This window comes from Sebastes fasciatus, chromosome 5 (assembly GCF_043250625.1).
Source record: "Sebastes fasciatus isolate fSebFas1 chromosome 5, fSebFas1.pri, whole genome shotgun sequence".
In the NCBI taxonomy this organism is placed as follows: domain Eukaryota; kingdom Metazoa; phylum Chordata; class Actinopteri; order Perciformes; family Sebastidae; genus Sebastes; species Sebastes fasciatus.
This window is the reverse complement of record NC_133799.1, coordinates 30,455,452-30,467,995: the sequence shown is the minus strand read 5'-3', so window position 1 is coordinate 30,467,995 and position 12,544 is coordinate 30,455,452. Positions and strand designations below refer to the sequence as shown.

The window sequence follows — 12,544 nt, the reverse complement described above, 5'->3', positions numbered from 1 at the left end:
TGCTTATCTCTACACTCCCTCCCTCATCTCCCTCCCTCTCATCCTCCCTATGGCCGCCCGGCACAGAGAGATTGGGCCAGCCCAGTGTCAATTAAGGATAATAATTGGGCCGATTTACCTGAAGAGCCATCAGTTACCTGGACACACCTGCATTATGACTCTGCTGTTACCTACTGGTGTAACCAGGTTACTGTTGGGTTACCACTTCACACTGACAGGGAAACACTGACACAAAGGCTCGTATTTCATCATTTGTCACCTGTTCACATGTCACCTTGGAGTTGTACAACTGTATGTGTGCGATGTTTATCCATGTTGACTTAAAAGTTGAAAGTTGTAGTTTGATTAACGTCCATCAGCGCCCTGTGTAGTACAGTACTGCAAGATAGTGAAGCCTACATGAATTTCTTGTATAATAACCACCAAAACAAAAGAACTTAAAGATTTCTTAGTGTACATAATGTATATTTATTAGTATTAGTAGGCTATTGTGTACAACTGAGACACAGCTTGACATACTTTATACATACTATCAGTTGCATCTGGCAATAATATTCAAGTTACATCAAATTATCTATAACATTATCAGAGAGTTTTATATTTCACTACTCCAAAGCTTACGGACATTCAAATTACATATAGTGTAGTTCTTATATAAACTTAAAATACAGTGCTATGGAAAAAAAACAATCAACACAACAGGAATATAATAAACACAGTGATTCCATGTAAGTTATGAAAAACAACACTGATCCAAATCTATTTGAATAAATCATGTGATACTGAATTATAGTAATAACATTTGAACATGTCCACAGTGGATGTTATTTAAAGGACTAGTGTTATTGAATGATTCAGCCTGTTTAGTACAGATTGAGTGTACTACTGCTGACAGTTTTTCAGAGCAAATGAGTAGATTTTTAGATAGTTTTTAAAAAAAGCTTTTGTCTTCCATTAAATGTACTTAAGTCTAAAAACTTGCAGATACTTGTTGAAACCTGCCTTTAAAGGATTCAGCTCAATCAATAAGTGTGTACAGATTTTTTTAGGTAATGCAATACCTACATTTTATTTCTGGATTTAGAACCAGTGATGTTCAAAACACTATGGCTCTTGCAGGTTTTCCAGAAAGCTGTTTCTGAAAACATTTGAGGTGGGAAATAGACATTACAGTAACAGGATATTAATTTGATCAGTGCTGCCTAGTTTGACAGTTTGATCGGATGATTTTTTTTCACAGACCATCTGTCTCATGCACTACTCTCAGGATGTAGTGAGTTTTATAAAAATACCTTTTTATCATATTTCTCAAAGTTACCAACTGCAGCTTTAAAGGTGTAAATATAATTCAACCAAGGTGCTTGTCAAATGGAAGTTGTGGAAGCTGAATCCTTCAAACTATTTAACTTTATGAAATGCTGTTTGATCATTTGACAAGCACTTTGGTTGATGCATACTGACTACTTTAAGGCCAGATCATGCTAGTTTTTATAATGGTGAAATTTTGCAGCAAATTCCATTTGTTTTAATTGAATTGCCATCAGAGGATTCATTTACAGGGATGAAGTAAATGTGCTATGATTTGCATTGAATAGGGATAGACTTCACTTCTTGCCTTGCCATGATCAGCAGGTCTTCACTGTAAGATTCTCACTTCCATTTTAACTTTATTTTAAGAAGAAGAAGAAACTTTTCAGCAATTTCCACAATTTTTTTCCACAAGTTTTCTTTTAAATGTAATACAATTAAGAAGTAAGTGCAGATTGTTTTGCAAATGTAATTCCTACATTTTATAGTAGATTCAGAACCAGTCCTGTTAAAAACACTATGGTTTTTGCAGGTTTGCCAGAAACTCCTCTATTTCTCTACACTTTCGGTTCCTGCCTTTGGCTTTAATCTTCTCCAGAGTTGTGATGCTGTTCCCACGAAAGGAGGATTGATGCGGTATTGCTGCTGCCTTCATGTGATATTGTATTGACCTTTGGTACTCCTGACGATAATGGAATACGTGTTTTGCATAGCGGTTGTAAAGCATCTGTTTATCTGCAGGTTCCAGTTCCCTTTCTAGCAGTTCCTGGAATATCTGCTCGACTTTAGCCTGGTCGTGATTGGATTTTACATAGATATCTGCGAGAGCTACATTCTTCAAAAGTGAAGAATGAGGGTAAAGAGAAATCGCCTCCTTGTGGAGACTGATTCCTCTGTCTATCATGCTTTGCTTTGGGCGACTGTCCCTGTAAAAAAGGATCTCCCATTTGTAACAGAGTGCAGCACATCTCTTCAGATAACGCTCATCTGGATGGTTTTCCAGAGCCTCGTCTGCCAATTCAATGGCCTCATCAACAGAAATATAATGATTGTAAACCCTTATTAATGGTTTAATACCACTGTAGCTGCTGACGGGATTTCTCAAAACCTTTCTGGCTAACTCTCGTGCTTCATCTTCAATTCTCTGTCCTTTCTTAGCACATTGCTCAAGGTAGTAAGCAGCGAGGTACAAGTTCTCTGGATCCTGTTCCTTGGCGATTCTCATTTTCTCCAACATGTCAGCCCCAAACTTTTTGTTGCTGTGCTTTAAAGCCTTCACTAACCCTATTATGTGACTGGTGTTCCACTCCACCATGTCCGGCTGCATCTTGATGGCTCTCTGGAAGTAATCTGCAGCCAGCTGCCTTTTATCTCCGCTGAACTTCATCAGGGTCCAGGCTTTTTCAGCGCAGATCTCTGGATGGAGCTCGTCCTGGGATGGAGATGGGTATTTATTTTTCAGGGCGTCGATCTTTGTCAGGTAAGCCTGACTCTCTGCTTGGTCTCCCAGGTGGTGGTTCAGCCAAGCCAGGTTCCCGTAGTTCACCACTAACCAGGGACCCTCATCTGCACTTCTCATCTGGCGGAAGGCCTCTGCAGCCTTGTTGAACAAACTCTGGGCGTCTTCAGTCAACCCCAGCTTGTATTGAACGAACCCCCGCAGGTTGTAAATGTGACCCAGCCAGCTGTTTCCCTCCTCTGTGCCGATGTCCTCGAACGTTTCCCTGCGACGTAGAAGTACGGACCTGCTGGGGTCCAGATCCCAGGTGAAGTGGCACTGCAGGGCCTCCAGTTTGGACTCCAGTGTAGTTTCACTCTGAGCAGCACTGATGGAGAATATGAATAACAAATATTAAAACACATCATCATTATGTTAATATAATATGCTCTTAAGGTGCTATGTTTGGATAACCACTGTACAGCATGTGAGGAAGGAAGGACGGAAAGAGGGAAGGAAGGAAAATATGGATTAAAAAGCATTGAATAGACAGCAAATAAACAAAGTCAGGAAAAATGAATTGGCCAGTAATAAGGAAATAAAACATCCATCCATTTTTCATTCCCTCTCACTAGTAATTTTTTCCATCTCCTCCTGGGTATCCCGAGGCTTTCCCAAGACAGATGAGATATATAATCTCCAGGGTGTTCTGGGTCTACCACGGGGTGTCCAACTAGGTGAACGGGAAAACCTCCAAAAGAAGGCGCCCAGGACGCATCCTGATCAGATGTCCAAACCACCTCAACTGGCTCCTTTCTACACGATGTCTGAGCTCACTTACCCTATCTCTGACGTCCTGGCCACACTGCCTGCATGAGCAGTGTGTGCGGAACCTCTTGCTTTTTATTTTAGCGCCCATGTTAACAGGTTAGAGCAGCCACACAGCCCATGTGAGTAGCGTGGCTCGGCACGTATAGAGATCGAGGTGTTGCCTATGTTTTCGCGTGACGAGCGCATTTTTCAGCAAAAATAGACAGTGAAAATGATCTTTTGACACTATATTGACATCATATCAGTAACATTACTAGTGTCAATGTCTATATCTGTACATTATGTCACAGACATGAAAACACTTGTTGTTTCTGTTTCAAAATAAAAGTCCTATAGCATTTTTTTTTTTTACAGAATCCCTTCATTTGTTAACTCAAGTAATTTATTCTGAAATATTTGCAGGGCAGTGTTGTGGAAAATGTAGTGACGTGTGCGGTTCCATGAATTAATAGAGTACCAGCTTTTAATTGTGGAAATACGGTAGTAATAGCGCAAAGTAAAGAAAGGGCTAGCAGTAGCAACGCAGCAGCAGCAACGCTGTCTGTGTGGACACCACAAGCGTGCGAGGCTCAGCAGCTCAGCGACAGAGTCGACATGCGCTGCTCACGCAGGCAGTGTGGCCGGGGCGTAAGCCTGAGCCCAGCTAGGAAACTCATTTTGACCGCTTGTGTCTGAGATCTCATTCTTCTGATCAATATACAAAGCTCATTACTATAGGTGATGCAACGTAGACCGAAAGCTTTCCCTTCCAACTCAGCTCTCTTAACGGTTTGCCAGAACTTCCTTGAGGCCACCAAAAGTCTTTCTCCAAAGACGGGAATGGGCTAAGAAATAAGGAAAGGGGGCTGTAAGAGGCGAGGAAGAAATGGAAGGAAGGGAGAAAGGAAGGGAGGAAATGAGAAGAGAATAATGAGAAAAATGGATGAAAAGACAAAGAAAAGAAAGAAGAGAACAAACAAAGACAGGACAGGAAATAAGACATGAGGAACGAACTCAAGAAAGATGGCTGAAAGCAGAGCCTCAACTTCCACTGGAAACACATTACAGCAAAAGTTAAATAAAAAGAACACAATTAATTAGTTAAATTAAAACAAAATACAAATATTTATCATTTCTCCAATTTCTTCACCATAATTACATTCCTGGTAGTGGGTGAAACTTTCAGAAAACAACTGATCAGTAATCATTTTATTTTATTTTTTTTAAAGAAAATAGCAATAAACTTTAAAATTCCTCTGGCCCTGGCTGAAAGGGAAAAAGGACGAAAGGAAAAGAACAAGAAACATATTACAGAGAAAAGTAGGCCTAAGTAAAAAATAAAGCAAGGAAATTGGGAGTGAAAACTGGATTCATAATGTCAAAGTCTAGATGAAATGAAAAATGCCTTTTTATATTGTGGACCTATTTAACAAAACATGCATAAAAAAATACCAAAAATCAAGTCCATGGTATTTTTTTTTTTGTTTATCAAAATCCATCCATTTTTTCCTTTATGTAAACAAAGCAAGCCTACTTTTTTAGGGGTCCAATCAAATGCAAAGGATCTGATTTCATTCCCTCTCCTGACTGGACACCGCTCAAATATTCCCTTTCAGAAGCTAAAGACTCTAACTTCCGTTTCACTGCAACTTTAATATTTCAGGCTCTGGGACTCAATGATAAGATATTAAATAAATCACAATGAAACTTATTATTTACTCCAACAATGATATGAAATGCAGAAGCAGCTACTCACCTCATCATTCAGCTGTTTCCTCGACTCAATAGTTCTCTAAATATTGGGCTGTTTGTTGCTCTTGATGCTGGATTTGGGTTCGCTGGTATAAAGTCAGTGATGTCCAACTTCTGCTTTGTTGTAAATGATGTGATGTTGTTGAAGACGCAGCTTTAAATGTTCACCAAGTCGAAGCAGACTGTAGAGGAGGGGCATTTGAGCATAGAGTCATGTGTTCAGTCTTAATGCGCCTTGACTTTCGTTTCCCAGGAATGGAAACCTACAGCCACATCTGAATAAACTAAAACATGACTCATCAAATTTGTCATGATATTTTTTCTTATGTTGATTGAAAGTTAGAAAGTTGTATTTCTTCTTGGGGAATATGATGCCACACTGATATATAGTATATATATATTATATATCAGATATATAATATTCAAACCCAAGATGCCATATTCTTTATGGCTGCAACATCTTATCAAATATTAAGGTGACATGTGCATTATTTTATATTTATATGCATTTATATATGTAGTAGCCTATATGTGGACACACTGAGCAGCGGGTATGAAGAGCCATCAGTTACCTGGACACACCTGCATTATGACTCTGCTGTTACCTACTGGTGTAACCAGGTTACTGTTGGGTTACCACTTCACACTGACAGGGAAACACTTTGACACAAAGGCTCGTATTTGATCATTTGTCACCTGTTCACATGTCACCTTGGAGTTATACAACTGTATGTGTGCAATGTTCATCCATGTTGACTTACAAGTTGAAAGCTGTATTTTGATTAACGTCCATCAGCGCCCTGTGTAGTACAGTAGTGCAAGATAGTGAAGCCTACATGAATTTCTTGTATAATAACCACCAAAACAAAACAACTTAAAGATTTCTTAGTGTACATAATGTATATTTATTAGTATTAGTAGGCTATTGTGTACAACTGAGACACAGCTTGACATACTTTATACATACAATCAGTTGCATCTGGCAATAATATTCAAGTTACATCAAATTATCTATAACATTATCAGAGAGTTTTATATTTCACTACTCCAAAGCTTACAGACATTCAAATTACATATAGTGTAGTTCTTATATAAACTTAAAATACAGTGCTATGGAAAAAACCCAATCAACACAACAGGAATATAATAAACACAGTGATTACATGTAAGTTATAAAAAACAACACTGATCAAAATCTATTTTATTAAATCATATGATACTGAACTACAGTAATAACATTTGAACATGTCCACAGTGGATGTTAATTAAAGGACTAGTGTTATTGAATGATTCAGCCTGTTTAGTACAAATTGAGTGTACTACTGCTGACAGTTTTTCAGAGCAAATGAGTCGATTTTTAGATAGTTTTTAAAAAAAGCTTTTGTCTTCCATTAAATATACTTAAGTCTAAAAACTTACAGACACTTGTTGAAACCTGCCTTTAAAGGATACAGCTTAATCAATAAGTGCATACAGATTTTTTTAGGTAATGCAATACCAACATTTTGTTCTGGATTTAGAACCAGTGATGTTCAAAACACTGTGGCTCTTGCAGGTTTTCCAGAAACTCCTCTATTTCTCTACACATTTGGTTCCTGCCTTTGGCTGTAATCTTCTCCAGGACTTTGATGCTGTTCCCACGATAGAAGGATTGATGCGGTATCGCTGCCGCCCTCATGTGATATCGTATTGAACTTTGGTACTCCCGTCGCTCGAAGATTAAATATTTTGCGTAGTAGTTGTAAAGGACCTGCTTCTCTGGAGGTTCCAGATTCCTTTCTAGCAGTTCCTGATACATCTGCTCAGCTTTAGCCTGGCCTTGATTGGATTTTGCGTACATATTTGCGAGGTCTAGTTCCTTCACAAGTGAAGAATGAGGGTAAAGAGAAATCACCTCCTCATGGAGACTGATTGCTCTGTCTATCATGCTTTGCTTTGGGCGACTGTCCCTGAAAAAAAGGATCTTCCATTTGTAGCAGAGTGCAGCACATCTCTTCAGATAACGCTCATCTGGATGGTTTTCCAGAGCCTCGTCTGCCAATTCAATGGCCTCATCAATAGAAACATAGTTTCCGTAAAACTTTAGTAATAGTTTAATACCACTGTAGCTGCTGACGGGATTTCTCAAAACCTTTCTGGCTAACTCTCGTGCTTCATCTTCAATTCTCTCTCCTTTCTTAGCACATTGCTCAAGGTAGTAAGCAGCGAGGTACAAGTTCTCTGGATCCTGTTCCTTGGCGATTCTCACTTTCTCCAACATGTCAGCCTCCAGCCCCGTGTTGCTGTGTTTAAAAGCTCTCGCTAACACTAAGACGTGGCTGGTGTTCCACTCCACCATGTCCGGCTGCATCTTGATGGCTCTCTGGAAGTAATCTGCAGCCAGATTTTTGTCTGTGCTGAAATTCATCAGGGTTCAGGCTTTTTCAGCGTAGATCTCTGGATGGAGCTCGTCCTGGGATGGAGATGGGTATTTATTCATCAGGGCGTCGATCTTTGTCAGGTAAGCCTGACTCTCTGCTTGGTCTCCCAGGTGGTGGTTCAGCCAAGCCAGGTTCCCGTAGTTCACCACTAACCAGGGACCCTCATCTGCACTTCTCATCTGGTGGAAGGCCTCTGCAGCATTGTTGAACAAACTCTGGGCGTCTTCAGTCAACCCCAGCTTGTATTGAATGAACCCCCGCAGGTTGTAAATGTGACCCAGCCAGCTGTTTCCCTCCTCTGTGCCGATGTCCTCCAGCTGGTCACGGAAACGGAAAAGTTTGGTCCTGCTGGGGTCCAGATCCCAGGTGAAGTGGCACTGCAGGGCCTCCAGTTTGGACACCAGTGTTGTTTGACTCTGAGCAGCACTGATGGAGAGTAAAAATAACAAATATTAAAACACATCACCATTATGTTAATATAATATGCTCTTAAAGGGACTATTTGTAACTTTCAGAAATGCTTCTTAACAGCGACACCTGTGGCCGTGAAATCAACGAAAGTCAGCGTCGGGCTCGCGCTTGCTGGCTCTAAATATACCTGAACGACCTCAAAACAGTGAGGCGACACACGTCAGCTAAAACCACAATATCACTCTATATTTCAGCTGCTTGGCAGTAATGTTAGCTGACCAGACGAAGGTCTCTCCATGAACATGATTTAGATCTGATCCTAGTGTTGGCTTTTCCTGCCTACGTGCAGGCTGAAGCAGCGGGGCTCTGCAGCATGTCTCCCTGCTCTCTCCGCCCGCAGCCGGAGAGAGCAGAGGAGACACCGGCACCCAGTCGGTAACGAGAGGGTAACGTAACTCTCTGAAGAGCTCCGTCACTTCACAAGACACGGGAAAGCTCTGTTGGTCTGGAGGAACTGCAGCATTTATTTCTGCACAAACGTCCCCTGTGCATTCACTAGATATTCTCAGAGCTAAACTAACTCTTCTGCAGTGTGGAGTGAACGCACGTTCACGTCTAGAGGTGGAGCGAGACAGCGAGGAAGCGCGCGCATTCTGAGTGAAGGAGAGCAGGCAGCGGAGACGAGGCTCCAGCCACACGCGAGCGCGCATATGCGAACACGCATGTGTGGCGACCTGCTACATTTATACGCTTAAAAAGTTACAAATAGTCCCTTTAAGGGTACTATGTTTGGATAACCATTGTTCAGCATGTGAGGAAGGAAGTGCGGAAAGAAGAAAGGAAGGAAAATATGGATTAAGGAGCATTGAATAGACAGCAAATAAACAAAGTCAGGAAAAATTAATGGTCCAGTAATAAAGAAATAAAACATCCATCCATTTTCCATTCCCTCTCACTAGCAACGTTTTCAAGCTTCTCAAGACAGATGAGATATATAATCTCCAGGGTGTTCTGGGTCTACCACGGGGTGTCCCAGGGGCATTTTTTTTCACCTCATATAGCCTTTATTAAGTGTATCTTTAACATTATCATGTTTCATGAAAGAAATAAACTGACAGAGAGGTGTATACATACTGCCACTTATGCGCACAGGCGCGCACGCATGTATACACATGCTGTTATGTCCACAAAAACAGGTTATAAACTAACACCGTGTCCTAACTGGATGCGAGTGTCCGACTATCGCGCTGCATCACGCATCTGACGCTCTCTGTCCACTGAATACGTTAAATCTGCACTTCTGTTACATCATGTAAACAAACCAGGAACACATATCAGCTGTGAGCTCCAGATCAGACTGGAGCTGAAGACGTAACCACCTCAACAATGGGTTAGTAGTACTTGTTATCTTCCTATGTTCGTACTTTTTTTTTGATCAGAAAACACACGTTTTATTTGTGATATTTGTTGGAAATAACATATGATATAGCCAAGAGCAAGTAGGTTGTTATCTAGTGATCCTCTCCAGCCAGCTGCCACCTTATTATGGTTTCTGCAGTGAAATGAGGAAGTACTGGAGGCTACAGATAACTCCTCAGGCACGCCCTGCGTCTTCCTCGTGCCAGGGTCAAAATGTGCACACAGACAGCTGCCGAGATAAACAGGGAGTTAAACAACACATTAATCTAACAGTCTGACTGATTTCTTTATAAGCAAAATTTAAGTTAATAAAGACTAAATGTGGATGTTTCACTCACCAGTTGTTGTCCCTGCTCAGCCTGCTGTAGTGTAACATTAGTCCATTGTTTTATTCCACAATACTGAACAGAATAATCCAAACAGGTAGAAAAAGTAAGATGTGAGAGGAGCACAGGTTGCTTTTTACTCTCTTAGTCCTAATTGTGCTTTAATGCACCAGGTTTGTAGGTCTACTTTCTTTCATTTTTTTCTATTGAGCTAGATTAAGAAAGAAAAAAAAAAAAAAAAAACACGCAAACGGAGCGGATCAAAACGAGGCTTCTTACTGAAATATTGTAGTGACGGCTCATATTTCACAGAGTTTCCATAGTTGTATCTTTGCGCTGTGTGTTTGTGTTCTTTTGAGCCATTAGTGAGGTGGCTGTTATATTTTTTGACAGGTAGCTCGTAATAAAGTTTCACAAGTGAACTTTATTACATATAACTGCGAGCGCCAATGCCTGTGCTAAAAGTGTCAGTAATCAAGTTAATATTTTCATTTACATCCAGGACAACTGACCCGGTTTTCTCGGCTCATTTTATCTAAACTAATCGGCCGTTCCTCTCAATATGAGTGACAGGAAAAAATAGGAACCGTGTATCCGATAGAAGTTCAGACAAAACGCCTGGACCCCCAAGGCCCACTCCTAACGCCGACGCTACAAGCGTGCTAGCTGGAACAGCTCAGCGACAGAGTCGACATGCGCTGCTCACGCGGGCAGTGTGGCCGGGGCGTAAGCCTGAGCCCAGCTAGGAAACTCATTTTGACCGCTTGTGTCTGTGATCTCATTCTTCTGATCAATATACAAAGCTCATTACTATAGGTGATGCAACGTAGACCGAAAGCTTTCCCTTCCAACTCAGCTCTCTTAACGGTTTGCCAGAACTTCCTTGAGGCCACCAAAAGTCCTTCTCCAAAGATGGCAATGGGCTAAGAAATAAGGAAAGAGAGCTGTAAGAGGCGAGGAAGAAATGGAAGGAAGGGAGAAAGGAAGGGAGGAAATGAGAAGAGAATAATGGAAAAAATGGATGAAAAGACAAAGAAAAGAAAGAAGAGAACAAACAAAGACAGGACAGGAAATAAGACATGAGGAACGAACTCAAGAAAGATGGCTGAAAACAGAGCCTCAACTTCCACTGGAAACACATTACAGCAAAAGTTAAATAAAAAGAACACAATTAATTAGTTAAATTAAAACAAAATACAAATATTTATCATTTCTCCAATTTCTTCACCATAATTACATTCCTGGTAGTGGGTGAAACCTTCAGAAAAAAACTGATCAGTAATCATTTTTTTTTTTTTTAGAGAAAATAGCAATAAACTTTAAAATCCCTCTGGCCCTGGCTGAAAGGGAAAAAGGACGAAAGGAAAAGAACAAGAAACATATTACAGAGAAAAGTAGGGCTAAGTAAAAAAGAAAGAAAGAAAAGAGGGAGTGAAAACTGGATCCATAATGTCGAAGTCGAGATGAAATGAAAAATGCCTTTTTATATTGTGGACCTATTTAACAAAACATGCATAAAAAAATTACAAAAAAACAATTCCATGGTATTTCTTTATTTTTTTTATCAAAATCCAACCATCTTTTCCTTTATGTAAACAAAGCAAGCCTACTTTGTAGGGGTCCAATCAAATGTGAAGGATTAGATTTCATTCCCTCTCCTGACTGGACACCGCTCAAATATTCCCTTTCAGAAGCTAAAGACTCTAACTTCCGTTTCACTGCAACTTTAATATTTCAGGCTCTGGGACTCAATGATAAGATATTAAATAAATCACAATGAAACTTATTATTTACTCCAACAATGATATGAAATGCAGAAGCTGCTACTCACCTCATCATTCAGCTGTTTCCTCGACTCAGTAGTTCTCTAAATATTGGGCTGGTTTTTGCTCTTGATGCTGGATTTGGGTTCGCTGGTATAAAGTCAGTGATGTCCAACTTCTGCTTTGTTGTAAATGATGTGATGTTGTTGAGGACGCAGCTTTAAATGCTCTCACTGAAGTCAAAGCAGAGCGAAGAGGCGGGGCATCTGAGCAAAGAGTCATGTGTTCAGTCTTAATGCACCTCGACTTTTGTTTCCCAGGAATGGAAACCTACAGCCACATCTGAATAAACTAAAACATGACTCATCAAATTTGTCATGATATTTTTTTCTTATGTTGATTGAAAGTTAGAAAGTTGTATTTCTTCTTGGGGAATATGATGCCACACTGAGTGAAATATTCAAACCCAAGATGCCATATTCTTTATGGCTGCAACATCTTATCAGATATTAAGGTGACATGTGCATTATTTTATATTTATATACATTTATATATTTAGTAGTCTATATGTGGACACACTGAGCAGCGGGTATGAGTAGTACAGTACTGCAAGATAGTGAAGCCTTCATGAATTTCTTGTGTAATAACAACCAAAACAAAACAATCGATTTCCTATTGTACATAATATATATGTATTTGTATTAATAGGCTATTGTGTACAAGTGAGACATAAAATCAGTTGCATCTGGCAATAATATTCAGGTTACATCAAATTATCTATAACTTTATCAGAGAGTTTTACATTTCACTACTCCAAAGCTTACAGACATTCAAATTACATATAGTGTAGTTCTTATATAAACTTAAAATACAGTGCTATGGAAAAAACCCAATCAA

The 12,544-nt window shown here is 40.0% G+C and overlaps 3 protein-coding genes across 3 annotated transcripts in view; all 3 read right to left on the bottom strand.

Moving 5' to 3' along the window:
• The window catches only part of orc1 (origin recognition complex, subunit 1), a 303,843-nt gene that overhangs the window by 132,797 nt on the left and 158,502 nt on the right, over window positions 1-12,544 (bottom strand). The window lies entirely within an intron of this gene.
• Window positions 930-5,335, bottom strand: LOC141768240 (interferon-induced protein with tetratricopeptide repeats 1B-like). The gene is made up of 2 exons (XM_074636344.1): window positions 5,313-5,335; window positions 930-3,134 (listed from the first exon to the last, which is right to left on the bottom strand). Exons 1-2 carry the CDS (start codon window positions 5,318-5,320, stop codon window positions 1,826-1,828), a joined length of 1,317 nt encoding a protein of 438 aa, XP_074492445.1. The 5' UTR covers window positions 5,321-5,335; the 3' UTR covers window positions 930-1,825.
• Window positions 6,812-12,327, bottom strand: LOC141768248 (interferon-induced protein with tetratricopeptide repeats 5-like). Its single transcript, XM_074636353.1, has 2 exons — window positions 11,716-12,327; window positions 6,812-8,154 (listed from the first exon to the last, which is right to left on the bottom strand). The coding sequence occupies exons 1-2, from the start codon at window positions 11,721-11,723 to the stop codon at window positions 7,722-7,724; spliced, it is 441 nt and encodes a 146-aa protein (XP_074492454.1). The 5' UTR covers window positions 11,724-12,327; the 3' UTR covers window positions 6,812-7,721.